Below are 27,612 nucleotides of genomic sequence, written 5' to 3' on the forward strand. Positions count from 1 at the left end.
AATGTATGTTTTTTCATCCAGCGTATTTGAGGGAGTGGTTGATTAAATACTTTCAGTCACGTGACTTCTGGCATCCAATCAGAATGCAGCGTTGGAAACGGGGAAACGGGAAACGGGACATCTGATAGCCTAGTGACTTTAGATCTATCCGTTTAAGTCCCGAGTTACTTCTTTATCACATCTTTTATTGGTTTGGTTGAAGAACGCCACATTTCGATTAAACTTCCTCGTTTTGTCGGTTCTGACACACTTATCAAATGGCGTATCCCGGATACGGAGCACCGCCCGGTGGAGTCCCAGGAATGCCTGGAATGGTAGGAAATCATAATATCGGTTAAAACGGGATGCGTTCTTAGTGTTAGATGTTCTCCTGGGTCCAGGTGGGCATGCTGTCGAAACAACGCGGAAGTCAGATCAGGTGGACTGAAATTAAGTGGTCAGTTTTCAAAGACACACAGCGAATGTCTTCGGGACTTTCATCGAGCAAATTCAATCTGAAATAATGAATGATTGTAGCTCGTTGTAAGAAAACTATCTTTGCTGTCATGGACCTCATAACGTTAAGCTTTTCAATGTGACAGTCCAGGTAATGGTGGAGGGAAAATTAACATATTGTCAGTAAAAGTAGAATTACAAGCGTGTATACACACTCTGATATTGCAAATTGGACCCAAAAAAGATCATAAGTATCAAATGTTATTCAAGCAACATTTTGAAGCATTAATCTTAAAAGTGGTTGAATGAACTAGAGATGATTTATATAAAATATTGTGTTGGATAGTTAAACTGTATGTGTCATATTTCTAACTTTGAGTTATCGAAATCTTGACAATTATAGCAGCAAAAGCTGCCTGTAAATTTGAAGTATGTAAGTAGATTTAATGTCTGTTGTAGTATAGTGAAATAATATCATAGTACAGTGCATTTTGCTTTTGGTGTAGTAGTAAATCCATAGATTTTGAACTTTGAACTCTTTCTCTAATTCTGGTAGATATCTTGTGCAGTTTTAGTGCTGAGGTAATATTTACTGAGCTGATTACAGTCATATTACAATAAGTTTTGGGGGTGAGGCAGGGTGGGGTTCATCTTTATGAGGTCTACATAGCATGATAATCAGCTGAATCATTTCAAGTGTTGATGGTTTCTCATCTTTAGAGAAAAAGCTTTTAGTTATTTAACTGATGAGTTGATAGAATGAAAAAAATAAGTTGCAACTAGGCTAAGAATGGATTTATTATTCCTATTACCGTAGTTAAAAGGCAAAACAGGTAAAGATGTATATCTTTGCTTAACTAAATTGTGAGAATTATTATAGAGTTTTTCTTTTTCATCGCAGAATAGTTGTAGTTCTGGGTTAAATAATTACAGCAATTTCATATTCTTTTACAGCATTTCAAGAGTAAAATTTAAATGAATGAACTAATATGACTAAATAAATAAATAATGTTTTGCTGCTTTGCTTTTCTTTCTTTTCTTATAGCGGACGATAATAATTCCAATAAGCTGGTTTAATGTCTGACTTACATATTTCTTTTTTGACTCTCAGCAACAAGATCCTCTCTATGGATATTTTTCTGCAGTGGCGGGACAGGTAAGAAAACAGAGTAAAGTAGCAAACCTAGTTGGTTATATCTTCACCTGATGCACAGCATGCCTTGAACTCATGCACTGCTCTGCCAGGGAACACCGTGGTACTGCAGCTTCTGTAAAACTTTGTTTTTACTCTATCGTGTGTTGCCTTTCCTTCTGTTTTATGAAACTGTCAGGATGGACAGATCTCAGCAGACGAGCTGCAGCGCTGCCTCACACAATCAGGCATCTCTGGCTCATATCAACGTAGGATCAACAGCTTTTATTGAATATATAGTTCTTACTGAATGCAACATTCTCCAAACCACCTAATTCTGATGTTTGAATTCTATTTCTTGATCTGCCTGTATGTGTGTGGACACGGTCTTGACTTGTGTGTGTTCTCCCTCCACAGCCTTCTGCCTGGAGACATGCAAACTGATGATCAACATGCTGGATGTATCCTTTACTTATTAGATTCAGTGATTTTATTGAATGTAACTTCATGATTTTCTTTCATCAAATGTCACTATCAAAAGTCAGAGTTCCAGTTATGTGCTCTTATATCGAGCATACCTCTTTCAAACGGTAAACTTTTCAAGTTTACCGCCTACTGCAGCAGTTTACCAGAGCTGCTGCAGCAGGCTGCCACTAGTGCAACGGGGTCAGAGGATGTGGATGTCCTTCTAACACTGAGTGGGAGGTGGCCTGGCTATGAGTAAACAAACTGCAAACAGTGAAGAAACATCTTCATAAAAAGGTGACATCGACTTTCCAAAGTCTTAAATTTGATCTGTAATTTAGTAAGTCTTGTCCTATTTACTTTCAGGAATTGAATGAGTATAGCCTTTAAAATGATATGATATGATGTTTGCATATATATATAGCAGTGTATAGTCATAATTTGCTGTGAGCTGTACAAAGAACATCACGAGCATAGAGAAATGATGTTAATAATTTGTTTTGTCAAGTAAAGACTAACTATGTACGAGTGAGAGGTCCTTGACTGTTTTCTCAGAGGGACATGTCAGGGACCATGGGCTTTAATGAGTTCAAGGAGCTGTGGCAGGCTCTGAACGGCTGGAAGGGGAGCTTCGTATCGTTTGACAGGGACGGCAGTGGGACAGTAGAGGGCCATGAGCTGCAGCAGGCCATTGCATCCATGGGTATGTTCAAAATGAAAATTTTCTTGTGCAAAACTGACGTAATTTCAGGTAAGTTTCAGTTTGATGGTCTTTGTTCTTTGAAAGATTCAATCTAAAGTTGACTTGAAGCTGTTAAATGTTATAGTCTTATAAAATGACCACAGTTTTTATACTTGGCCCTAACTGCATCTCAGTCAGGAAGGGCTGCTCTAAACTGCTTTAAACTGTGAATGCAAACTTCACGTTATAAAAATATTTATAGTTTCTCATAACACAAGAACAGCCAAAGGATTATTTATATTTCCTTATATTTTTAAGTTCATGTAACTCTATAAATGAAACCCCCCCGTATCTAAAGGTTTGTGATTTATTTATTTATTTTTCCAAAAACAACACTCTTTATTATTTTTTTAATTATGGGATGTTTTACTCTATTTCTCTTGTTGTGTTTTCTTCACCTTTCTTTCATTAATTACTGTAGACTTTGGAAATTGGCTTTAAAGTTTGCAACTCCTTCATAATAGTTTGTTCCCATTTAGATTTTCGATCCGTCTATTTGTCATATCCATTTAATTTAATTCAGAGTTGTTGGGGAGCTGCTTTGCCTTTTTGAAATTCTTATTAAAGATTCCTCAGTGCTGAATATAAATTTAAACTTGTTGTAATCTAATGATTTCTTTCTGTAAGAACTGTTGTTGTTCTTTTCTGGACAACGTGTGTGTCCGTGCAGGTTACAATCTCAGCCCTCAGGCTATGAACTGCATCATGAAGCGCTACAGCATTAGTGGCAGAATCCCCTTTGATGGTTTTGTGAACTGCAGCGTGAGACTGCGCGCCCTGACTGGTGAGTTGTTTAAGAAATGCATGAGATCTGATGAACAGTGTTTTTAAAAAAAAGTTTGCTAAATGCAGCTCAGTAGCACACCGAAAGCTCTCATCAGTAAATTATCTGTTTCAGCTTCTTTAACCAGTTTGCCTTCTTCTTATGGGTCATTGATAACTCAGCTTGTCCGCTGGCAGAATGTGTTTATCACTGAGACCTCTCTTATGTTAGCTGACTGTCTTCTGAAGCAAATATTTCTGGTGTTAAAGTCAAAGACATGAAAATGAGAAAGCAACTTTTGACTTTGTAGCTTTATTTCATGAGTCTGCGGCAAAACTTTCCATATACCACCTCTGTACAGTTACACTTGCATCATGTGGCGAACAGTCACCCTTAGAACTCAAGTTTCGTCCCAGCAGACTGAGCCATCAGATTATTGGTCAACGTCAGCTATGAAATTTGTACTGCGACTCATAAATGAGCTTTTTTCCAATGTGTTTGTGCGTCTTCAGATCAGTTCCGGAGGAGGGACACAAGCCAAAGTGGAAACGCCTCATTTCAGTATGATGACGTAAGTTTTCACAACAGAGACGTTTTCTTTGCCATTTTCTCAAACTGTTATGTTGCTGAAAACTGTGTCGGTTGTACTTTGTTCAACAAAACAACAAGCTTCTGATAACTGATCAGAGCAGCATGCTCTAAAACTATGATGGTCCTGGTTATGTGAGGAGATGTTATGCTTAGCTGTCAAACAATCAGCAACAGACAACTGTTGAATGCATCTCCTCAGAGAAAGAATAGAAATGGGTGTTTGTTTTGTAGTTTGGTCGCCTCAGTTCCAAACTGTTGCTGTTGAACCAAAAAAAAGGTTCAGATTAGATTTTCAAGTTATATTAAATGATGCTAATTGGCTGGTGAAAGTTTATTCTTGAGCATCAATGTCATCATGAAATGTAAGCAGAGCAGAAGCTTGGGCTCTGTTGGCATTTCTCTGTCTGTTAGAATATTTATTTCAGTCATATTAGAACTTTTCTAGTCAGTAGAGACCACAGATTTTACTTAAAGATTCGTCATGTGAAGGCAAATACTTTCTCTGCCATCTTCTGTTGATGACATTCACATCACTGTGCCTGGATAAAGCCGAGATATCAAGGTCCCACCATTTATGAAATATGAGAGCAACCTGCTGACCTTAAAATCTTCCATCTGATGCTTTTTCGGACTGTCATGGGTACTTTTGGAAAATCCTCAGCTAAACATGGCAGCTTCCCTTTTAGTGACATTTGAGCTTCACCTCTGGGGAGTCTTGTTTCATCCACCTTTTTAAACGGTATGTTGTAGAAACGCGTGATAGTTTAATCAAATCATTAGCTGCAGGATTACTTGTTTAAATCCAGCTGGTACAGATTTACTCACTCTCCTCTTTCTAAAAGTGCAACACTACTGCAGTGCCGTAATGTTGTTGTGTTGGCAGTTTTGTCCTGATATAAGTTGTGTTGGAAATTACTCGAGGCAGCTTGATGCCTGATCATTGGGCGTTGCACAGTAACACTGTACATCTTATCTCTGTCTCTCCAGTTTATCCAGGTCACCATGAGCATATGAAGAAGGACAACACCACACAGTGGGACCGCGCCAGTCTTTTCTATTCTTTTTCATGAAGATCATGTCTTTTTTTTTTTTTTCTTAACTTTCTACTTTCACTCACTGTTGTAAAGACCAGGTCCAAATGTCACATTCCATTTTACTGGCTTCTTTTAAACTCTCTTCTTTAAAATAAGACAATTCTTATTGTAACAAACTAATAACATGAGGCTATACCACTGACAAACACTTGAGTTCCTGTATACTGGAAAATATAATAACCCTTATATCTACAACATTCTAGTGCGAGAGAAATTTCAGCTTGTAGTGTTTTCCAGCAAATCACTGTCAACATGTATGAAACTAATAAAACATAATAGTTTTTACTGGTAATTGGCTTTTATTTATCCGATAATGCTTGTCATCTTTTGTCTTCTTTACTCTTAAAAAGCAGATGCTAAATTATAAAGTTTAATTTTGTTTTATTTAGTTATTTTTAGATAATTTCGAAGCACTTTGTGAGGTAAACACTTTATAATACTAGATCGTAAGATACAGATAAAACAAATAATACTCTTTGAGCAAGGAATTTGTAAAAGAAGGAAGAAAAACTCAACAGCTAGAAAGCTTTGTCAGATTCAGACACAGAGGAGATGGACATTAACCTGGAACATTAGGGGTGAGAGAAAAACCTGCATCAATAAAGATGAACGTGACTTTCTGAGCTGGTTTGGCCAGTGACCTGTTATCAAAGAAATATGTTACTCTATACATTACTCTTAAAAAGTCTGATTCTGGATGTTATCGATCATTACCACCAACTCCATGGTTGTACTTTACTTGTTCGGAAAATATTATTTTATGAAAATGACAGCACTTTCAAATATGAAGTTTCTGTCATCCTAACTGTGTAACTCTGCCTAAAGAGCAACTTAACAAATTGTAATACTGTAGGGTTTTCTTCTGGGTTATGTTCCTGACCTACAAATGGGTGATAAATTAAGCTAGCAACATCAGCCTCAGAGTATGTTGGCAGTGATTATTTATATATATATTTATATAAATAAATTTAGATTTTTTTATATAAATGTATGTACAATTCTGCCTTGGTGTAAAACTACGCACAGGTTCATGCATTTAGCCCTTGATCTCCATAAAAAAATAGAGCTTGTAGGTCTGCCAGAAGTTTTACTTTGAGAGTATTTTCCTTCAGTCTTTTAAATGGATTTGGACAAACTCCAAGCTTTTTGGAGGCTCCACGCTTGAAGTCTTATAATCTTTCTATCATACAGGATTGAGTGATGGGGTGCCACTCACATGATTGTGATCTATAACTCATCACTATTTTATTTAGTGCTTTTAACATCATGGCTTAGTTTTGTTCTGACATACAGTACAAAAAATATTACTCGTTATAGCCATGTCTTCTTAGGTTGTACCTTAATGGTCAAGTCAGGTGTTTTATTTTTGTTTGTAAATTTGTATTCTGCAGGAAAACTTACTTTTAGGAAACCACTTAAAATCACCAAATGTTGTTTTATTCCCCCATTCAAAATCCCACTGAGCGCTGTAAAGTTGGTTTTCAGACTAGAATGTCTTGTTTACTCTTTAAGCACTGTAGCATACATAGAACAGTTCTAAAAGAAAATACGAGATAGTTCATGCTCATTGTTTTATTTATAATAAGATTTCATGTTGTGTTAAGTCACAACATGAAAGAAAAATGCAGGACAACAGAATCGTCCAGTAGTTCTCAGCCAGAAACTGAACAGACTGAACAAGCTCGCACAGCTTTTTCTGCATTACCATGTATCGAGGCCTGTATCTTCTTGCATATTTCTTGTGCCATCCTGCAACCAGCCCCTGCAATGGTGCCACGCTGTGAATAAAACAAACTAATTAGAGTTTTACAGAAGCATTAATAGATCGTAGTATATGTTGCCACGGATAATTAGGAATTATTATGCAATCACATGTCCTCCTGTGGTGGTTTTAAACACTAAAATTGCACCAACACAATATGGCATACAATAGTAAATTGTATTTTTTTTGCCTGAACCATACAGTTCCCTTCACAATCATAGTGTTTGTTCATGACGATGAAAAGCAACATCAATGATTTAAAATTTTGTTCATAAACATATTGCTTGAATCAGACAATTGCAAGCATAAGAGAGAATAAAGTATATATTAGCCACATACCTGTTCTGAAACTGATATTCCATAACGCACATAAGTTGCAAGATGTTCGCAGTTGTTGGTTATGACATTGTAATTACCACAGTTTTTAAGCATATCCAGGATGTGGTTTTTTATCTCATCATCACTTTTTTTCGTCACTAGCCTTTGATTCTCCAGGTAATTGTCTTGTTGGGGATTTTCTTCATTTTTCAGTTCACCAAAAACACAGTCAGCTCCTTTGGGACTTCCTGTATTTTCAACCAAGTTGGAAGCAGAATGCAACAAGTTGACAGATCTAACCAATATAAAGCAAAGACATTTCTGGATTTCTGCACAGAGAGATACCATAACTGTATGTCAGCCTAATATTTTCAGTTTGTGACTTCATCAGTCCACAAGATGTATCTATTTTTTTTCTTTTAACTGAGCTGACTAAACAGTTTCCCAGTTATCATCCATATTTTTGCCAGATACGATATATATAGTGAACATGCCCACTTGCATTTTCAGTTTAACCAATACTTACCTACACGATGAAATATGTCTTGATCAGCTGTTTTATTAGCCGTTAAAGTGGCATTTCCCACATACACAGCAAAGTGTTTGTACATCGCTGTATCGCAGATACACTTTCTGTTAAAAGAAATAATATCTCCAAATGTGTACTGTAAGCAGAAGAAAACAGCATTTAGGCCTACTGAAAAACCGATCAATGAACATATTTCTACTGATAATAGTTTTAAAATCCCAAATGTTGAAACCCTGAAAGCTGTCCTGAGTGAAATCTTTTCTACCATCTTCTGAAGTAAAACAAAAAGCAGGTCTAAAGCCTTTAAATGATTTCAGAAGTAATTTAGTTTTAACTTAGACAATGACTGGAGTCCAGTGGTTTAGAAATTAAAAAAAAAAAGAATTATGTGTAGATTGATTTTAAACTTTTTTAGTTTAAAGACTTTTTTAGATATTTTTTAGTTCACAATTAAATCTTCTGGCATTAAATCTACATTCAGTATCCTGATGATACTAATATAGAGAATCAGTGTTCCAAATTGTGATAAGCTGCATCCCATTTGCTCTGATTATCTTTGGGACTTGTTTAAAAACCACTAGAAATTCTGTAGTGTCTTGCAGAGTGAGAGATAGGTTGGCCAGAAAGAACCAAAATGCCTTAAAAGAGATTCAGAAGGCCTCTGTAAGGATGGGAGAACCTGCCAGGTAGATGATAATTTCAGCAGGGCATCATCAAACAGATCATTATGGCTAAAAATGTAGGAAAGCCTGCCAGAAGTTAATCACATAGCATTAGCACCAGGTAAGTTTCGGTCCAGTTTGATAGGACAAGTTATTCTAATTTGGAAATTCAAACAGTATGTCTGATGGATATCATCTGACTGACACATCCCAACAGTGAAGCATGATAGTGGCAGAACCCTGCTATGTGTGACCTTATCAGTGACAGCTTCAGAGAGACAGATTGAATGACAGTGAAAATACACTAATACAAGTGAAACAAACCTGTTGCAGAGTGCAAACTCCTGACTCTGATCTTATTATATTTGAAGCTGTCACCTTTCAGACTGAAAATAACCTACAGTATACATCCAATACTGGAGTGGCTGTGATACAAATCTCTGAATGAAACTCAATATAACATATGCCAAGAAAGTCTTGAAGACGGCAAAAATGCCAAGAAAATCTCAAAAAGATTAATGGGATTTCCCAGGTAAATAATATTGATTCCACAAATCCAAGTGTTAAAACACTGCAGTTACTTTGCAAATAAGAGTGAAAGAAGTTTCTTACTCCATTGATCTTTGATATTATGATTGCCAGATGCAGGATCACCGTACACAGGATAAGTGTCTTCATTTTACAAGACATTAAAAACTGTTATGATAAGTAGAGAAGACATAGCAATTGTGTTAAATAATTTTTGTTTAGGATTCAGAAAAACAAACAAACAGACAAGCATTAAAAAACTGACTTACTGCTGATGGTTTGAGGAAATTCTTTTGGAAAAAAATTGACGCCCCGAATTCTGTAAAATACACACAAAGAGCAAAGATAGAAAAGATGTTTTCAGAAATGCACAGCTGGATCTGTTCGTCGTTTAATTTTTCTGAAACAGCTGACAATACAAGTTAAAGGGGTTTAGAAGTTTTTGTTGGTGTTATTTAATGGGATTGAAAAAAAATTCTCCAAAATCAAATGTAATCTTCAACATAAAATATATAATTTAGCATAATCCCATCACTTTAAAGCCGAGGAAATAGGTAAAGCATCTCAAAGTAAAGTCATGCATTTGTCATCAAATATTGTATGAGCAATGACCATGTAGAAGTCCTTCTTGAATAGTTACTTCAGAAGTCTTACCTTCTTCGATGGGATGTTGGAAATGTGTTGAAGCAATGTAGGGTGTCCTTTTAAATATAATTCAAAGTAATAGATAGGATCATATCAGGGCTTTGTCCAACCCTCATATGTTAAGTATGCCTACTGTGAGAAGAAATACATTTATGTAAAGCACTTTTCATTTGCTAAACATCCATTTTTAAAGGAATGTATTGTATCATACTGGTATTAATCTTCTCTTCCACCTCAGAGTAAGTTGCAGAGAGAATTAGTGGTCGTCATTACTAAACTTAGATTAATTTAAAAAAAAAATTTTTCCCCACAATCTCTGTTCTAATGAGTTAATTTAAGAAACGTGTATCATCCCAGCTGTGTCACTCTGCCTACAGAGCAAATTGTAATGCTGTGTTTGTTTTTCAGGTTTATGTGCCTGACCTGGGTTATGGGTGTCAAATTAATAGGTCACTACATGACAGCATGATCAGCTTTAGTGTACGTTGGCATTTATTTTCTTAAAGTTTCTGAAGGGATGGGATACCATTCTTTCAAAAGACGTTTGCTCATTTGGTGTTTTGATGATTCTGACGGAGAGCGCTATGTAACACATTGGTCCAAAGTCTCTAATACTGTATATGGTATGCAAGTAGAGAACCCAAAAGCAGACTTGCAAGAGGAAGACAAGTGAAGAAACAAAAAAACTGGGTTAACTCAGTTTAAAGTTTGAGAAAAATATAATTACCACAGGTGTTTGATACGTTCAGGAACAAACTGAAAATAAGGAACATGTAATAACATTATAACAGTATGTGATTCCCATAATTTACATACACATCACTGCATACACACTATTTTCATTATATGCTATCTATGGGGACACTATCACAGCTTTCATCAGGCTACATATGTTTTCATAAAAAAAAAAAAAGTGATGATTCAGAACAACTTTTGGACACTAGTGGACTGAACATGCCAGCAAATGTCCCCAACAGATTATCAGAGCCACCACATCAGGGTCAGGGTCAGGCTTTTCCTTTAACTTGTCACTTGTTTGTTTTACTTGATTGAGTCTTGTTACCAAGTTACAGTTTATATTCCTGTCAAGACCAAGATATTTTCTCCAAGAAAAATAGGCAATGAAGCTAAAACATTCTCTCCTGTGGTTCTGTATCTTGAAGATGTTATTACAGACTGCCTTATAAGCTTATTTGAGTTCACCAGTCCTGATTATGCTTTGTATGCCAACCAGCATCACACTAGAATAACAGTGCATTTTCCTGAAGTGCTTCAGGTGACACTACAGATCATGTGATTTAATTAATCCAACAAACTTTGTTTTAAAAGTCCAGAATTGAACAACAATGAAAAAAAGCTGCACAGGGTGTACCTGTGATGAAGAAACGTTGAATTCAATTTGAATATTAACAAAGGGTTATGAAAGATATGATAAACATTCAAATTTATTTCTGCTTTAAATACCGTTTCATATAAACGTTCTGATAAAACAGAAAAAAGATTAAAGTAAGCTTCTGTCTGGAGAACGGTTAAAAGATAAAGGCAGATACCTAATTGTAGCTGTAGTACATACTGATAGACTAGCAGTCATTATATCAACACTCCAAAAAATGATAGGTAAAGTCAGGTGGGACTAGTTGTGTAGTAGTATTCAAATAAGAACTCCAGTCAGACAAGATGCAATATCCAAACTAGTGAATCAGCAATGTAATAGGCCAGAAATTTAAAACTGCTATATCATTTGCAGTTGTCCATACAGTGGCTACATTCTTAATTCAGTTTAGCTCAACAGGTTGCTTTTCTCACCATGTAGTGTCCCTTATACCTTGTTCAAATCCAGCGACAGTGAAGACTCTGTTGTGTTATCAATAACATTAAAAACAAGTCAATTCAAATTTCCAGCAACTTGAAGCAGCAACAGAACTTAGAGGCTGTGGCTTCTGATGTTGCAGAGCTCGGGATAAGTTTCAAGGATAAACTTAGATTATAATGTTCTGACAACCAGAGGCCTGACATTGCTGCTCTCTCCAAAATTCTCAAAAGTCTCGCCCAAGACAGCTCTATCATAACATTTTTTGTCATTTGCTGCAACTGGTCTGCAGTTGTCACTGGATATTAAAACCTGTGAAAGGCGAAGGGATGTTTTAAAAGTAGCTGGTATATCATCAGCACTCCAATAATAAGTTGTTCTGCATGTTGTAGTGGTAATTTGATGTATCTTTAATTGTGTCTGTTTTATCTCTCATTGTGAATGTTCTGTGTCTACTTGTGTTTGCTTCAGTGTCTCATATTTGTTGTTTCTTTTCCCTCACTCTGGATAAATTATTTTAGCTCTTTGCGGTTATTTTCAGACGTTCAGATGAACATTAAAATAGGCATCTAGGCCAGTCCTGTTTTCCATGGGGCTGGGGACTCAGGTGTGCTGGTGGCAGTTAGTGTAGCGCGGTTCCAGAAACCTACAATAAGATACTGAGATCAGTTATACCTTTCTTTTTAAATTCAAAACATTAGACATTCATTTTCAAACTCCATATGAAACTAGTTCTGACTTAACTTACTTCACTTGGAGACATGTTTCATATTTCTTCCAGGTCCTTAAAGTGAAACAACTGTAAAGCTTTACATGTAGAACTGTGCACACCAGTACTCATCTAAAACGGGAGACAGTAGTACTTCAGGGTTACTCAGAGGAAGACAATGGAACATTTTCCATGAATGTTTGTATTCAAATCATGAGTATATGGAAAGCAACTCGGGTTCATTATTTGCCCAGATACGCTGTATAATATTGAGATAAAAAAACGACAAGATAAAGAGTCCTAAAGAGGCATGTCCATGCCATCAAGGTTTTTTCTTTTTTATACTATTAACAGATATTCCTTTTATGTCAGGCATCTCACCTAACAAAGTAAATAAGTAAAGAAAACTTCACAGAAAATAACTGGTAAGAAGACAAGACAGTAACTCAACCAATGATACATGAACAATGGGGAAAGTGGCTGATTAGACTACCTGGCCCATTAAAGAGTGGGGGTCGGCACTAACACTGAAACTGAACCCAAAGAAACCCCATTCACTCCATGAAGTTACGAATTCTTTTCCCATTAGCAGCTAGACAGGCGTAACAACACCTACGGTAACTTAAAAACACACATTAGTTCTTTTACATGAAATCACAAAATAATGTAAATCAAATGTGTGCACTTCATTTAGAGCACAGTGTAGTGTAAACATGCAGATAAACTGACTCTGAACCAAAAAAGCAGTAGTTCTGTTCTCTGTCGTGGAGCTTAAACCATGTACCTTAAAAAGAATATAACTAAAATTGTTATGATATCATGGGAGAGTTTGTTAAACTTTAAGTCTGATTAAGTGTAATCCATAATTGAGATGGATTCAGATTTACCATGTTTAATTTAATTAGTGTGGCTGTAGATACAACCGTGACAAAGTTAAATGAGTGCATATGGGAAATGGCATGTACTGAATACTCTTTGCTGACAGAAAGGCCAGAAGTGGGAAACTGCTGTTCTACTCTTCATAGCAGTGTAACACTTCTACCCACATGCTTCTGAGGAGAAAAGACTTGTAAAGTCTGGGGAAGAACTCTAACCAGACTACTATAAAATATGGGGTTCATCATGTCTGCAAATTCATAGTAAATGTAAAAACCATCGCTTTTATTTTTATTTTCAGATTCTGCTTGTTAAAAAAAAGACAGAAAGAAAGAGAGAAAGAACATCATGAGCTGTCTATAAATATGTATTTCCAAATGTTATTTTCCAAAAAATTGTATAAAAAGTTTTATAATAGATATAACCAAGTGACAAAAGAATACAGCTTATTGCAGGGATCAAGTGAATACAGCATACAGACTTACTTTCACAGTAATACAAACCAGTTTGATCAAAATTACTATGACTTCACCGTCACAAAGCATGTTATCTCATCCTTTTCAAGAAAGACGAAGAAGGGAGGCACCATATGATGGCTCATGGAGTTGTAACCTGGTTATTATTTGTCTGCAATGCTAACCAGTAAATAAACATTGAAAAGTCATTGTTCCAAGATAAAATACCAGCAGTCAACAAGCGATGAAGAATCTTGTGAGTAATTAAAATAATGTAAGTAAAATGCATGAACTTTTGCTTTGTCCTATGTAGCAAGAGCCATGAAAACAAAGATGAACATGGAGAGATGAGGACTTCGGTGAATTTTGGGACAAAGAAAGGTTTCATAAATCATAAAGTGTGTGTTTAAAGACTCTGTACCCGGTGTAGAATAATTATGGTCAGTCTTACTATTGACGTTTTCATACAACACCTAGTCTAGGGTGATCAGCATGCAAAAAAAGCTGTAAAATCGCCCTTTACTGCTTTTCACAAATCCCAAATAAAGTATTGATGGATATACAGCCTCTTTAGAATAATTAGATTTAGATTTAGAATTAGATTTGAGCAGTCTAACTATTGTAGTTTTCTAACAGGGCCTAAAGTTATTTGAATCAGTATGCGAAAATAAAAAAGCGAAATGGCCCTTTATGCCCATCCCTTTATTTCGCAAATCGGAAGCCGATTTTATAGCAGGAGCCCAGCTCAATTCGTGGCAGAGAAGTAGGAATGGCACTCCCGGTGGCAACCTGCGCTCCCACAACTTTGCAGAGGCAGCTGCACAAGGGGTGCCACAGGGGGCCACAAGGGGTGCCAGAGGGTACCGGAGATGCTTCCACAGCCTTGCCACGGCTGCTGCCGCTGTTTGCGGAAAGCAATCCTGATTTTCCGCGAACAGGTTGTCAGTATATAGTTATTCGCTATTGTTCACTTTAAAATGGTAATGCAGTTATTGGTTGTTATTTAATAAACAGTGTTAAACCCATGATACAAAGGCACAGCATTTACTTGAGATGGAAACTATGACCAAGTCATAGGCTTACATAGCGTATGTATATACAGTATATATTGCAGCGTCCCCAGTGCTGATAACGTCCATTGAATAGACTGATAACAGTCAAATCGGGTGGTTAAAAAATGGTGAAAATGGATTCAGTTGAAACATAAAATCATGCGAATATTAGTTTTGCATTTATTTGTTCGCGATTTTCTGTCTTTGTGATGCTTTCGTGTCTGCTGTGTCTTTTTGTATCACTTAGCAGATGTTCTGCATATTGTAGTAGTCATATTATACCTAATTCTGTCTGATTAACATGACCATCCAAATGTTGAGGAAAGGCGGCGACATCCTACGTCAATCTAAGAAAAATAAAAGGTTAAAAAAAAAGAATAAAAATCCTCATAAGCCCATTTCCCCACTTTACTTTGGTCTTAAAGTGACGCCTTTACAGATACGTAAACAACAGTATTCCTTTTTCTGAGGTTAAACACACTCGTTTGATGCTATTGGTGCGTTACCAAAAAAGGAAGGTGAACACCAGGAAGGCGTAACACTTTTTTTTCTTCTTTTTTGTTAACACATCGAACCCTTTAAATCCATCTTATCTTATGTTCAAGCAAACAGATGAATGTTTTTACTCTCAAACTGTCAAATTTGAAAAATCCTAATAATGAAACAAGAGTCATGAACAACTGTAAAAAACTTTAAATTCTACAGTAAATCCTTTTGTTCCTTATCTTCTTGTTCCTGTTCGTCTTTTTTATTTTAATTTTCTGCTCGTCAGCGTGCACAGACTCAAATATTTCTATTATCATACAATATACAATGCTTAAACATCAGGAAGGAGTGCCCTGTTACTGCAAATACTTTCGCTTTCTCCTTCTCATCGGAACAGTTCGGGCGGACGTGCAAGAGGTAAATAAAACTTGCTTGTTTGCTGTTTTCATACAGTACCTTGATATTTCTGCCTTATCTCACAATTTCTGTTGTTCTATATGTTACCGAACTAAAATATAAAATATAAATACATTTAAATCGTGCTGCTTAACCGTTTTTGGCGAGAGGCCTAAACGACCAAACCAGTTAGACTTCAATGAAACAAGGCTGTTAACGTATTAAGGCGAATTATGTGCTGCCGTTTTGGGGAGAAAATGTGGAACACCAGCTGCAGTTTCATGAGCTTTTCTTTTATAAATAATATGTAACCGCACATCACTTCTATGTGGGATTCATGAGTCGATCGTTCATAACTCGAGATTTATTTTACTGTCTCGGGAGTTACGACTCATGGTCTCCATTAACTCGTTCACTGACTCACCGCAGCTACTGCCAGCTAACTGCAGAGAGGAGACATGTCACACAACTGGTGTTCTTTCTGCAGTTGTGTGAACGCATCAAGCTCGCTCTCCGTCGCTCTCTCCCCCTCCCTGGCCCCATGCTCTCAGAGAGCAGTCTGTTGCTCCGTTCCATTACAGGAAGTCTCTGCGTGACAGCACAGAAATGAATCTCAATACAAAATCATGTTTGTCTTGCAAATGTATGCAAAAAAAATTTGGATCGCTTCCACTTTCTCTTCTGAAAGTAAATAACAACAGTGTTGCTGTTTCTCTCCTGCTGTTCCTCCCCTATCACGTTATTAATTGACATTTAGAAAATGATACATTTTGACATGGAATCATAATTGTAAGTGAACACAAGAACATGTGTGAGGTAAGGAAGACAAGGCTCTGCATTGTGGCAACATCAGTGCCATCAGAGCGGATCTTTTCAAAGACAGGGCAAATGATAACAGACAGGAGAAACAGCCTCAGTCCTGGAAAGGTGCCTGAGCTTGCTTTCCTGAATGCCAATTTGTGAAGAGGCTTCATTTTGAAGGAAGCAGGAGTTCATTCATTCTGTACATATTTTTTTAATTCTAATGGTGCACTGTTGAATGTTAGAATATTAATGTTTCTGCACTGTTGTTTAGGTTATTTAAATGTTCTATTTGTGCACAGTTTCATACATTTTATTATAAATTTTCACTGTTGCACTGCCTCACTCTAAATGTTAATGTATTGGTTGTTTGGGTTAATTGCATTTACTTAGAGAGAAAGAAAGAAAAATAAGTGTTTCGCCTTGGAGACTTCTTGATTTTTAGTTTTTCTCACAATGATGTGGGGACTGGAGAGGTTTGGAACTTATTTGTACATTCTGTGGCGCACACTCTGGGTGACTGATTCAAGTGACTCAAAAACTCGATTCACTTTAGTGAATGACTCATATAAACTCGATTCAGTAAAAGGAATAGAGTATCCCATGACTAGTGTTGAGCTGCACGAAGAAGACTGTGCTTCCATATGAAGCAGATTTATTTGCTTTCACAATGGATCAGAAATTAAACAACATTTAAATAACATAAATATTAAGATAAATAAATCATAGTCACATAGAATACCAAAATTACATGCAGCACTCAGTAAAAACACAACTACATCCATTTCAGTGTTAAATATCCAAAACTGAGTCATAAAATGGTAAATACTGACTGGTTACTGGTACTGCAACTATCCTTTCTTACTGGCCGATCACAATGAGATTGCCAATGCTAGCATTACTATGAATGAGTCTCATTTAAGTTAAACAACGTGAACAATAAAAGAGGAATCTGACAATTACCTGCGCAGTGGGTCAGCAAATAAACAACATTTAGTATATCAGTAAATAATGTATCACAGATTGCACCAAAATGAAAATGTGCAAAACATTCTGCAATTTATACTTGACTTTATATTTAAACTTTTAGAGACATACATCATATGTACAGTCTAGTGCAAATACATTCATTTTATTATTCTTATATTGGACCCACAACAGCTCAACCATCAGCATGTTGATTGTTTTTTTCTTTTTTCAAAGGTGTCAGTTCAACTATGAGTGAGTCTGAGGAGATAGATGAGGCATCCCTGCCTCTGAATGAGAGTGACTCTCAGGAAAATGCCATCCAGACCAGAAGTGAGAGGTAAGATGACTGTTGAAGATATCCACCCGTACCTGGTAAACCTCAGTGGTTTAAAAAGAGAGACACTGGCGAGGGTCACTTCTATTATTCTTCTCATTCCAAAGAGCTCTGTGCTTCATGTGCTTCTGTGCTTCATTTCTTCAAGGACTGACCAGTCAAGTGTAAATGATCCTTCACCGAGCTGTGTGTCCATGAAAAGTAACAATTCCATGGGTAAACTTATATCCTTTAAAAAGGATCCAGTGTCAGAGTAAGTCAAGACTACTTTTTGTAGGGAACTCTGTGTACTATGGTCACCTTGTGGTGGATGCATACATCAAAGTATTAATTCCTTCATTTACTCATTTATCTATTTAAACTATAATCATTGTGGACTGGCACTCATTTACAATGACATCAAGTAACACAAATATATCACAACTCAAAATATTTAACTACAAAATAAAGGTAACATTTAATAATTGCACCTCACTGACTTCATCAGACACAAAAACACAAATATTTTACAAAATAAAAGATGAAAGCATACATCATTAAACTGTAACATTGCATGAGGACATGTCCTATCAGTTATTTTCCTTTATTTTTACTGAATAAAACAGCTGAATGAACATTATTCAGGATGTATATGTATATATATATATATATCAATACATACATTTTGCCAGTGTTCCACCACACCTCTCTCACCACATGCTCCATTTGTTTTAGGAATCCACAGGACCAGACAAACAAAGTCCATGTGCCCCTGAAGAAAGACGATTCCATGGATCAACCTATGTCCTTCAAAAAGGATCCAGTGTCAGAGTAAGTCAAGACTACTTTTTGTAAGGAACTCTGTGTACTATGGTCACCTTGTGGTGGTAGTAATGTATTACTGCATGCATACATCAAAGTATTAATTCCTTCATTTACTCATTTATCTATTTAAACTATAATCATTGTGGACTGGCACTCATTTACAATGACATCAAGTAACACAAATATATCACAACTCAAAATATTTAACTACAAAATAAAGGTAACATTTAATAATAGCGCCTCACTGACTTCATCAGACACAAAAACACAAATATTTTGCAAAATAAAAGATGAAAGCATACATCATTAAACTGTAACATTGCATGAGGACATGTCCTATCAGTTATTTTCCTTTATTTTTAACTACTAAATAAAACAGCTGAATGAACATTATTCAGGATGTATATATATATGAGTGTCTGTGGACCGGGGAGCTGACCAGAACAACCATTTTCATTCTTTTACTGACAACTAATTAAAAACTTGTCTATTTCAAGGTTTTGCATTTTGCTCCTCTAATCTGTTAACTTGACACATACTGGGTATGTTTGGTAACTCAATGCTACTTTGTTTTCTTTCTTTTTTGGTGATATTATTCTGTTTCTCAGTTTAATTTGATATAATTATACATTAGAATATTAGCTTTAGAATGAAACATATGACATATGACATTCTTTACCTTAACAAAAATGTGGAAATTAAATAACTAATTCCATTTGCTTGCTTTTTCTTTCTTTCTGTCTAACAAGATGCATATGATGTCATAAATATCTATCTTGTAAGAGGCTTGTAAGGGGCTGTTTTATAACTGTGACAAATATGTGTATTTGAGCTATTAGAATAGAATAGAAAAATATTTTATTCATCGCCCAGTGTGTGAAATTCAAAAAAATATATTATATTGAGCGTAACTATATAATTCCCATCACTTTATGATCTTTATAAATTTTTTTCTGATTTTTCAACGCATTTAACAATTCTAAATTTTCAAATATTTGTTTCTGTCCAGGATGGATGAACCAGCAGAAGACAGATGTCTTTCACAGATGGGCACACCTACACCTGTAGAGACTTTCAAGGTGTGTAGCTGAACAGGCTCACATTTCACAAGTACAGTTCAAAAGTAAATATATTCAACATTATGTGCAACACAGTGCAAGATCTTAGTAATGTCACAGTGTTGCTTAAATATGTTTTTAATGCATAATTCTTACTATGTATTCTTAATGCTTGAAGCTAGTTAATGGTGAATAAAAGCAAAGTTAAAAAGTGGCAGAACTTATGAAAATGCTGGGTAGGATGGAGCTCAAACTTTGTTTTTTCCAGTGACAATCAGTGGAATAAAGCTATGAGACATCCTTCTAAAGTGCTTTTGGGAATCCAGCATGTAGCAAACATTACTTTTGTTTCAGTGTACTGCCAAATAGATATTTTGGAGCCTTTATGTTTTAGTCATTCAAAAATATTTGCACATTTATTGTGAAACTAGAATGTTTTCCTTTACAGACCAGCGTAGCTATTACAATTGCCAGAGTATGACGTGTTGGATGATTCAAACATGAATATGGCTGAGATGCAAAGTTCAGGACCAACTCAGAATGAAACAAGCAAAGCAGAGGTCACACACAGGAATTCATTTAGCAAATGACTTCCAAACTTATATAACAGGGGCCAGACAAACAGGCAAAATCCAAAGAAAGTCTCAAAACACTCAAAAGGCAAACAAGAATTGACTTAAAGAGATCCAGTGAATAATCACAGAAACAACATGTCAATTAGTAAGTCCATGAGGCTCAGAAAACAGGGACCATCAGTTTGTTACTAGTACACAACTTAGAAGTCAGCAAAAAAAATATGACCAATGAGGACCTGAACGGGTTATCTGCTGAATCCCTAAATCAACCAAGAGGGGAAAAAATATTTTGCTTAAAAAGTAGCCGTTCTCATGTCTTTGGACTGATGTTAAAAGAAGGAGGTGACTGAACAAAATGATAAACAAGCTCTTGTCCAGGCTTTTTTAAAACATGTAATGCAATATGAAATATTTGCAAATTGTGTGGGTTTAGGTTGACAATTAATAAAATGAAGGATATTATTCTCTTACAGCTTCTTAAGGAGAACATAAATCATTTTATGCAGAGTGAACTGAATAAGATTCATAGAATTCTGTGCATGAAATCAGAAGAGGTGTACGATGATGTGGAAGAACCAAGAAAGAGAGCCACAGATGCTTTTCTGAAGATCACACTGTACTTTCTGCGGAACATGAAGCAAGAGGATGTGGCTGACTTACTGGAGAGCAGTAAGAAGTTTTTATTTGTTTTTCTGTTGAAAAAAATGTAGATTTATATATGTGTAAAATTTACTGAAAATGCTCAAGATCAGATCATTGACAGAAACACATGTCACTTACTGAATAGGAGCAAATGGGAAGCTGACAGATACTGGCAGCCAGTTGAAAGTTTGGAGTAAATGTAGTTGGTGGAGACTGGCCAGGCAGGCAGAACACAAATGAAGCTGTGCAACTAAACGCATAAACAAAGTGAAAATTAACCTATTGTCATGACAGAGACCATGACAGTCGTTTCATATGAGTCAGGACTGTGTAGAAACAATGATGTTTAGAAAATGCTTCTGTGAAAATACGAAACATTTATTTCTGTAACTACAAATATAATCTTGCAATATTTTTCATACTATTAATCACCATACTATATTATTCAAACAGAAACGGTTGCTGACAAATACCAACGTGAACTCAAATCAAAACTGAAGACGAAGTGTCAGAGTGTGTTTGAGGGAATTTCTAAAGCAGGAAAACCAGCCTCTCTAAATCATATCTTCACTGAACTCTACATCACTGAGGGGGAAACTGCAGATGTCACGAATAAACATGACGTCAGACAGATCGAAATGGCACAGATGAAAATGACCACACATGAAAAAGCAATCAAATGTGAAGAAATCTTAAAACCCTCGCCTGGAAAAAGTGAACCAATCAGAACAGTGATGACAAAGGGAGTGGCTGGCATTGGGAAAACATTCTTAACTCAGAAGTTTACACTGGACTGGGCTGAAGGCAAAACTAATCAGGACATACAGTTTGTGTTTCCATTTTCCTTTAGAGAGCTAAATACACTGAAGAGGAAAAAGTTCAGTTTGGTGGAACTTGTTCATCAGTTCTTTCCTGGCATCAGAAAAGCAGGAATCTGCAGATTTAAAGAGTTCAAGGTTTTGTTCATCTTTGATGGTCTGGATGAGTTTCGAATTCCTCTGAATATGCACAGTAACCAGATCCTGACTGATATTACAGAGTCCACCTCAGTGGATGTGCTGCTGACAAACCTCATTAGGCGAAACCTGCTTCCCTCAGCTCACATCTGGATAACCACGCGACCTGCAGCAGCCAATCAAATCCTTGCTGCATGTATTGACATGGTAACAGAGGTGAGAGGGTTCACAAACGACAAAAAAGAAGAATACTTCAAAAATAAATTTGCAGAAGAAGAGCAGGCAAAGAGGGTCATTTCGCACATCAAGAAATCAAAAAGCCTCCACATCATGTGCCACATCCCCATCTTCTGCTGGATCTCAGCCACAGTTCTGGAGGATGTGTTTAAAACTAGAGAGACAAAAGAGGTGCCCCAGTCGCTGACTGAAATGTACATTCACTTCCTGATAGTTCAGGTAAAAGTGAAGAAGGTCAAGTATGATGGAGGAACTGAGGCAGATCCACACTGGAGTCCAGAGACCAGGAAGATGATTGAGTCTTTGGGAAAACTGGCTTTTGAGCAGCTGCAGAAAGGAAACCTGATCTTCTATGAATCTGACCTAAAAGAGAGTGGCATCAATATCACAGAAGCGTCGGTGTACTCAGGAGTGTTCACACAGATCTTTCAGGAGGAGAGTGGGCTCCATCAGAACAAGGTGTTCTGTTTCGTCCATCTGACCGTTCAGGAGTTCCTGGCTGCTCTTCATGTCCATCTGACATTCATCAATACTGGTGTCAACCTTCTGTCAGAGGAAAAATCACCATCTAAGTCTGCTTTATTTAGTGACAAATCTGACTTCTTCTACCAGAGTGCTGTAGACAGAGCCTTAGAGAGTCCAAATGGACAGCTGGACCTATTCCTTCGCTTCCTTCTGGGTCTGTCACTACAGACCAGTCAGACTCTCCTACAAGGTCTTGTGATGCAGACAGGAGGCAGCACCAATGAGAACATAGTCCAATACATCAAGGAAAGGATCAGTAAGAATTTATCTCCTGAGAAAAGCATCAATCTGTTTCACTGTCTGAATGAGCTGAAGGACTGTTCTCTGACAGAGGAGATCCAACAATATCTGAGATCAGGACGTCTGCTGACAGATGAACTGTCCTCTCTTCAGTGGTCAACTCTAGTCTTCATCTTATTGTCATCAGAAGCAGGTCCGGAGTTTGATCTCAAGAAATACTCTGCATCAGAAAAAGCTCTGCTTCAGCTGTTGCCTGTGCTCAAAGCTTCCAATAAAGCTGTGTAAGTTAATTAATCACTGATTTATCAAATATATATATATATAAGAAAACATTTTCTGACTTTGTCATCACTGTTGTTACAGGCTGAGTTGCTGTAACCTCTCAGAGAGGAGCTGTGAGGCACTGGCCTCAGTTCTGAGCTCCCAGTCCTGTACGCTGAGGGAGCTGGACCTGAGTAACAACGGCTTACAGGATTCAGGAGTGAAGAAGCTGTGTGAAGGACTGAAGAGTGAACACTGCAAACTGGAAACTCTTCGGTCAGGACTCCCAGATTACAGAAAACAATAAAAATACTGCTTTAATTATAGCTTTATTTCTGAAAATAAATACACTGCCTGGTCAAAAAAGAAGTTGCACACTTACTATTTTGCTGGACCATCTTCAGCTTTGATTAAAGCAATAACTCTAAAATCATGTGGTCGTTTGGTTTAATTTAAGTTGATAATTTGATCCCAATGAGAGCTGACATTATCATCTTGGAATATGTGCATGTTGTTAAGGAGAGAAATATTGATTAAAAAACTGGTGATTAAATACAGTATGTTCCTGTAGTCAGCTGACATGTTTTCTGGGCACTAAACATTGCTGAACCTAGACCTGACCATCTGAAATAACCCCAGGTAACTTGCTTTGTTAAATCAAGATGGTGACTTTGTTTTGGCCAAGTAGTGCATTTTCTGCATGGTGTCACTGGTTATGCATTAAGTAACATATGTTGTCAGGACAGTCCTTTGGAGTGATGTGACCATGATTTAATGGGATTATGTTAATGCATATGTGTGCAGGCTGTCAGACTGTCTTGTCACTGAGGAAGGCTGGGCTGCTCTGGATTCAGCTTTGAGATCGAAGCCCTCCCATCTGAGAGTGCTGGACCTCAGTTACAATCACCTCGGAGACTCAGGAGGGAATCTCTCTGCTGCAAGCTATGGACTGGAAGTCCTCAAGTATGGACATCAAGGCTATGGGTTATTTTGTTGAGGGAGTCGGGTGAACATAGTTGGAGCTCGGGTTCAAAATATCTGTCCCCAGATCACAATCCTTTCTATAGGTCTAATTAATCTAACTAATTCTAAAAATTATGATTTTTAATCATAAAGAGTTTGGTTATATGAATTAATTTATGTTACAGAAGATCAACTTTTTACAATTTCATTAACTGGAAATAACTTTGCATTTATCATATAAATCACAAAAAATACATTTGGTTTCCAACTTACTGAAACACAATGTCACCTGTAACAATGCTTGTGTAAAAATGTTAGTTTTACTGATCTTAAATCATTGAATTAATCTCTTTGATGACTTTTATGGGATTTTTCTGTGAAGTGAGCCGAATATTCAGCCCTTACACAGTGATAGAAATTACACTTTTTATTCAAGAACAACAGTTACATTTTTTACTTTCTTTATTTAGTATAATTTAGGTTTCAACTAAATTATTACATTTTTCTTCTGAAAACTATACTCTTATGCAGTCATGGACTCACTTAAGGAATGTTATTGGAAGAATATTGATGTATATGGAGATTGAAATAAACAGCGTGGAACAGTTCCTTAATATACGCAATGCTCTTGTTAAAGCTTAAACGTTTAAAGATTTTAAAAAATGTCAACGTATAGATAATAATGGTGAGCAGTAAAGTAAACATTTGTCAGTCAAAAAACCAGGTTATCAATAGATCATTATATTTTTTATATACAGTATAATATTTATTTGATTACGTAGTCTTAACTCTGGCTATCTTGAAAATTGCTGTGCCAACTGACAAGCTGAAAATATATTTTAGTTATTTTTAGATATTGGTTGAACTGAAGTGAACATCAAGCAAGCATTTAAACAGCAGCAACTAATATAGAGTTTCAGCTAATACACAAAGAAGTACATAGATGATTTGAAAGTGCATTTACATGCTTATTTAACTTGATGTTTTTAACTTTTCTTCTAGAGTGGACCACAATGAAGCAAAGATGTTGAAACCTGGATTAAGAAAATGTAAGTTTGCCTTTTCATTCATTCATTCTTCACATCAAATGTTGAGCTGCAAAGACTGAACCTGAATCCAAACAAATATTTCTTTCGTAAAAATGTTATTACATGAATGCAGAACACTCTACTTCTGTTAGTACAACTCTGATAACAAGAAAGTTTCAGAGAAGACAGCCACAGAGCTTGTGGGTGTGAAAGTGAGCCATATGAACAGCAGAAGCATGCATTAAAAACATGACTGTGAGCAGAGCAATAATACATTAGGTCAGTTTAACGGTCAGAACAGGACACTTCATATACGGCAATGAAAACTGTAGTCTGAACCAGAACTACTTTTGAACAGAACTTCTTTCAACACTGAAGTACTTTGTTCTTACTTAATTGAATTTTCACGTGTTCTTTTGTTTTTCTCTCTTGACCTCTTGTATAACATTGACATTACACGTTTGGTGTTTGAACATTTTAGGTTGATGAACATTGTTATCAGCTATTCCCACACACAGCAGCTTTGGAGAAAGTATCATCCAGTACTACTAACATTATTTTTAGTTGTGTTTGTTTCCATCTGATGATATGAGTCATGTTTTTAATGCTCTGCAGCTTCATTTTCTTACTGTATTTTTTCTGCTTTTTTCTGAATCTTGCTGATTTATTCCTGTTTGAGGTACCTTTCACTGTGTTCACATCTATTAACAAATCTCTCTATTCTGTGACAGATGCTTGTGATCTTTCACTGGACCCAAACACAGTGCACACAAAGCTCAAGTTGTCTGATAACAACAAAACAGTGTTACTGATGAAAGATGATCACCCATATCCTGATCACCCAGAGAGGTTTGACCACTGGCACCAGGTAATGTGTACAGATGCTCTGTCAACAGCTGACCGCTGTTACTGGGAAGTTGAGTGGAAACAAGCAGTTTATATTGCAGTGACTTACAAAGGAATAAGAAGGAAAGGACAGTTTGATGACTCCTGTCTGGGAAAAAACGATCAGTCCTGGAGTCTGACGTCCAGTGATGGTTATTGGTCCTTTCTGCACAAGAACAACTTAACATCACTGTATGTCCCCACTTCCAGCAGAGTGGGAGTGTACCTGGACTGGCCTGCTTCCACTCTGTCATTTTACAGTGTGTCCTCTGAAAAACTGATCCACCTCCACACCATCCACAGCAAATTCACTGAACCTCTCTACCCAGCTTTCAGGTTGAAGCCAGGGGCGGTGGAGTCCTCAGTGTCTTTGTGTCAGATGTAAAAAGAGGTAAAAAAAAGAGGGACTCGAGCTGAGAAAATGTTGTCTCAGTAGAGAAGCAGAAACACCTGGAGTACAATCCTTCCGATCCTGCTTTCATTCTCTGTAATAATACTCAGTTACATGACAAATGTAACATTTGAACTCACAGTTCAAATTAAATGGGGGGATTGTTTGGGTTTGACCCCCTAAAACAATTAAAAGCAGGTTAGGAGGGTTGAAAGCTTCATCCAGTTTTACCTATAAACATATATAAGAATAATTTTCAACAACCCCGAAATGTTTTTCTTTTTTTTTTTTTTATTTTCTAACTTCAACATTAGATGACGCTAAGATCCTCTACATCAGTATATACCATTTAACTTGAAAAATACATACTTTTTCATTTTATTATACCATATATGCTATCAGAATCCATGTCTAATTTCAGCGATAAATTCTCAGAACGTTTATTCGTTGCTAGACCTGTACGACATCTTTGGGAGTTTTGGTGATTCTAATTTTAACGTAATAAGGTCCCAGACAGGCCGACCTGCAACATATGCCCATTTATTTTACTTTCAGATGTAAAACAAAAGAGTAGTCCTGATGCTAACCATAAACACTATGTTTTTACATGCAATCACATTTAGTTCTGTTTATATTTTGAAACTTATTTTTGCAGAGTTAAATGTTTTAATCTATCTAAATGTATTTATCAGCTCATGGAAAATATGTCCAAATAAATTCTGTTTGATTTCAGTGAGTTATGCATATTGTAGATAAACTGACGTCATCCTAGTTAGGCTCTCTTCTTTCCAACATGATCATCTGCAATGTGTTTTTATTTATCCTTCACCTAATAAATTAGGAATGCAGATGATGAGAATGATTCCCTTTGACCTTCAACATTATTAATATTTTATTAAGTTTTTTTTTCTCACTATATGCATCTGTGAAGGAGATTACCAGTTTAAATGAATGGAAAGGAATGAATAAATGAATAATACCTTTTTTATAACAAATGTGTCTTTTTTGTTCACTGGTCAGCTTATACATGTAGATTTTATCATTTTATTACACTTTTTTTTTATGAGTGTTGGAGTTTCACTTCATACAGATGTCTCAGGTTACTCAACTTTCCACACAGTCAGAGGAAATGTGTTGTTTGTTTTAACATGATGACACAATGTTGAGATGACTCAACATCAATGTTAGTTTGACATCTACAGCAATCTGAAAATGAAATGTCAGCACACATTGAAGTTTCTCTCCTCTGTCCTGCATTTATGTAAATTTATGTCTCCAATAAAAATCTGCAGTAAATATTAAGGTTTTGTCTTGTTCTTTTTAAACAATCTACCATGGCATCACTCTGAAGCACAACTTTATTTCCAATATTCTGACAAAAATAACTATTGATATATGACATAAAATAAAAAATTTTGAATCATAACTGACTGAGAATCACAATGAAATAACACAAAAGTATGTATGTTTTTTTTTCCAAACTTTAACAATCA

General features: G+C 36.3%; 2 protein-coding genes and 1 long non-coding RNA gene across 3 annotated transcripts; 2 read left to right on the forward strand and 1 right to left on the reverse strand.

The window, feature by feature from the left end:
- Window positions 1–94: 94 nt before the first annotated feature.
- Window positions 95–5,514, forward strand: sri (sorcin). Its single transcript, XM_072393749.1, has 8 exons — window positions 95–314; window positions 1,547–1,591; window positions 1,767–1,836; window positions 1,985–2,028; window positions 2,588–2,735; window positions 3,445–3,558; window positions 4,050–4,108; window positions 5,116–5,514. Exons 1-8 carry the CDS (start codon window positions 258–260, stop codon window positions 5,140–5,142), a joined length of 564 nt encoding a protein of 187 aa, XP_072249850.1. The 5' UTR covers window positions 95–257; the 3' UTR covers window positions 5,143–5,514.
- A 2,359-nt stretch (window positions 5,515–7,873) lies between these two features.
- LOC140315776 (uncharacterized) lies at window positions 7,874–9,335 on the reverse strand. The gene is made up of 3 exons (XR_011917294.1): window positions 9,291–9,335; window positions 9,106–9,189; window positions 7,874–7,967 (listed from the first exon to the last, which is right to left on the reverse strand). It is a non-coding gene; the product is annotated as an uncharacterized lncRNA (long non-coding RNA).
- An 8,122-nt stretch (window positions 9,336–17,457) lies between these two features.
- On the forward strand, window positions 17,458–27,421 carry LOC140316070 (protein NLRC3-like). Its single transcript, XM_072393755.1, has 10 exons — window positions 17,458–17,557; window positions 17,703–17,807; window positions 18,269–18,364; window positions 19,368–19,437; window positions 20,465–20,660; window positions 21,087–22,872; window positions 22,955–23,128; window positions 23,657–23,815; window positions 24,818–24,864; window positions 25,575–27,421. Exons 1-10 carry the CDS (start codon window positions 17,469–17,471, stop codon window positions 26,111–26,113), a joined length of 3,261 nt encoding a protein of 1,086 aa, XP_072249856.1. The 5' UTR covers window positions 17,458–17,468; the 3' UTR covers window positions 26,114–27,421.
- Window positions 27,422–27,612: the final 191 nt, after the last annotated feature.

This window comes from Leuresthes tenuis, unplaced genomic scaffold, assembly GCF_036924035.1.
Source record: "Leuresthes tenuis unplaced genomic scaffold, fLeuTen1.0.hap1 SCAF_10, whole genome shotgun sequence".
In the NCBI taxonomy this organism is placed as follows: Eukaryota; Metazoa; Chordata; class Actinopteri; order Atheriniformes; family Atherinopsidae; genus Leuresthes; species Leuresthes tenuis.

Coding starts and splice junctions, on each gene's coding strand:
- sri (XM_072393749.1), top strand. CDS start 258: ATGGCGTATCCCGGATACGGAGCACCGCCCGGTGGAGTCCCAGGAATG. Junction 2,736..3,444: donor GCAGGCCATTGCATCCATGG/GTATGTTCAAAA, acceptor GTGTCCGTGCAG/GTTACAATCTCAGCCCTCAG. Junction 4,109..5,115: donor CCTCATTTCAGTATGATGAC/GTAAGTTTTCAC, acceptor CTGTCTCTCCAG/TTTATCCAGGTCACCATGAG.
- LOC140316070 (XM_072393755.1), top strand. CDS start 17,469: ATGAGTGAGTCTGAGGAGATAGATGAGGCATCCCTGCCTCTGAATGAG. Junction 17,558..17,702: donor ATCCAGACCAGAAGTGAGAG/GTAAGATGACTG, acceptor CATTTCTTCAAG/GACTGACCAGTCAAGTGTAA. Junction 20,661..21,086: donor GGCTGACTTACTGGAGAGCA/GTAAGAAGTTTT, acceptor TTATTCAAACAG/AAACGGTTGCTGACAAATAC.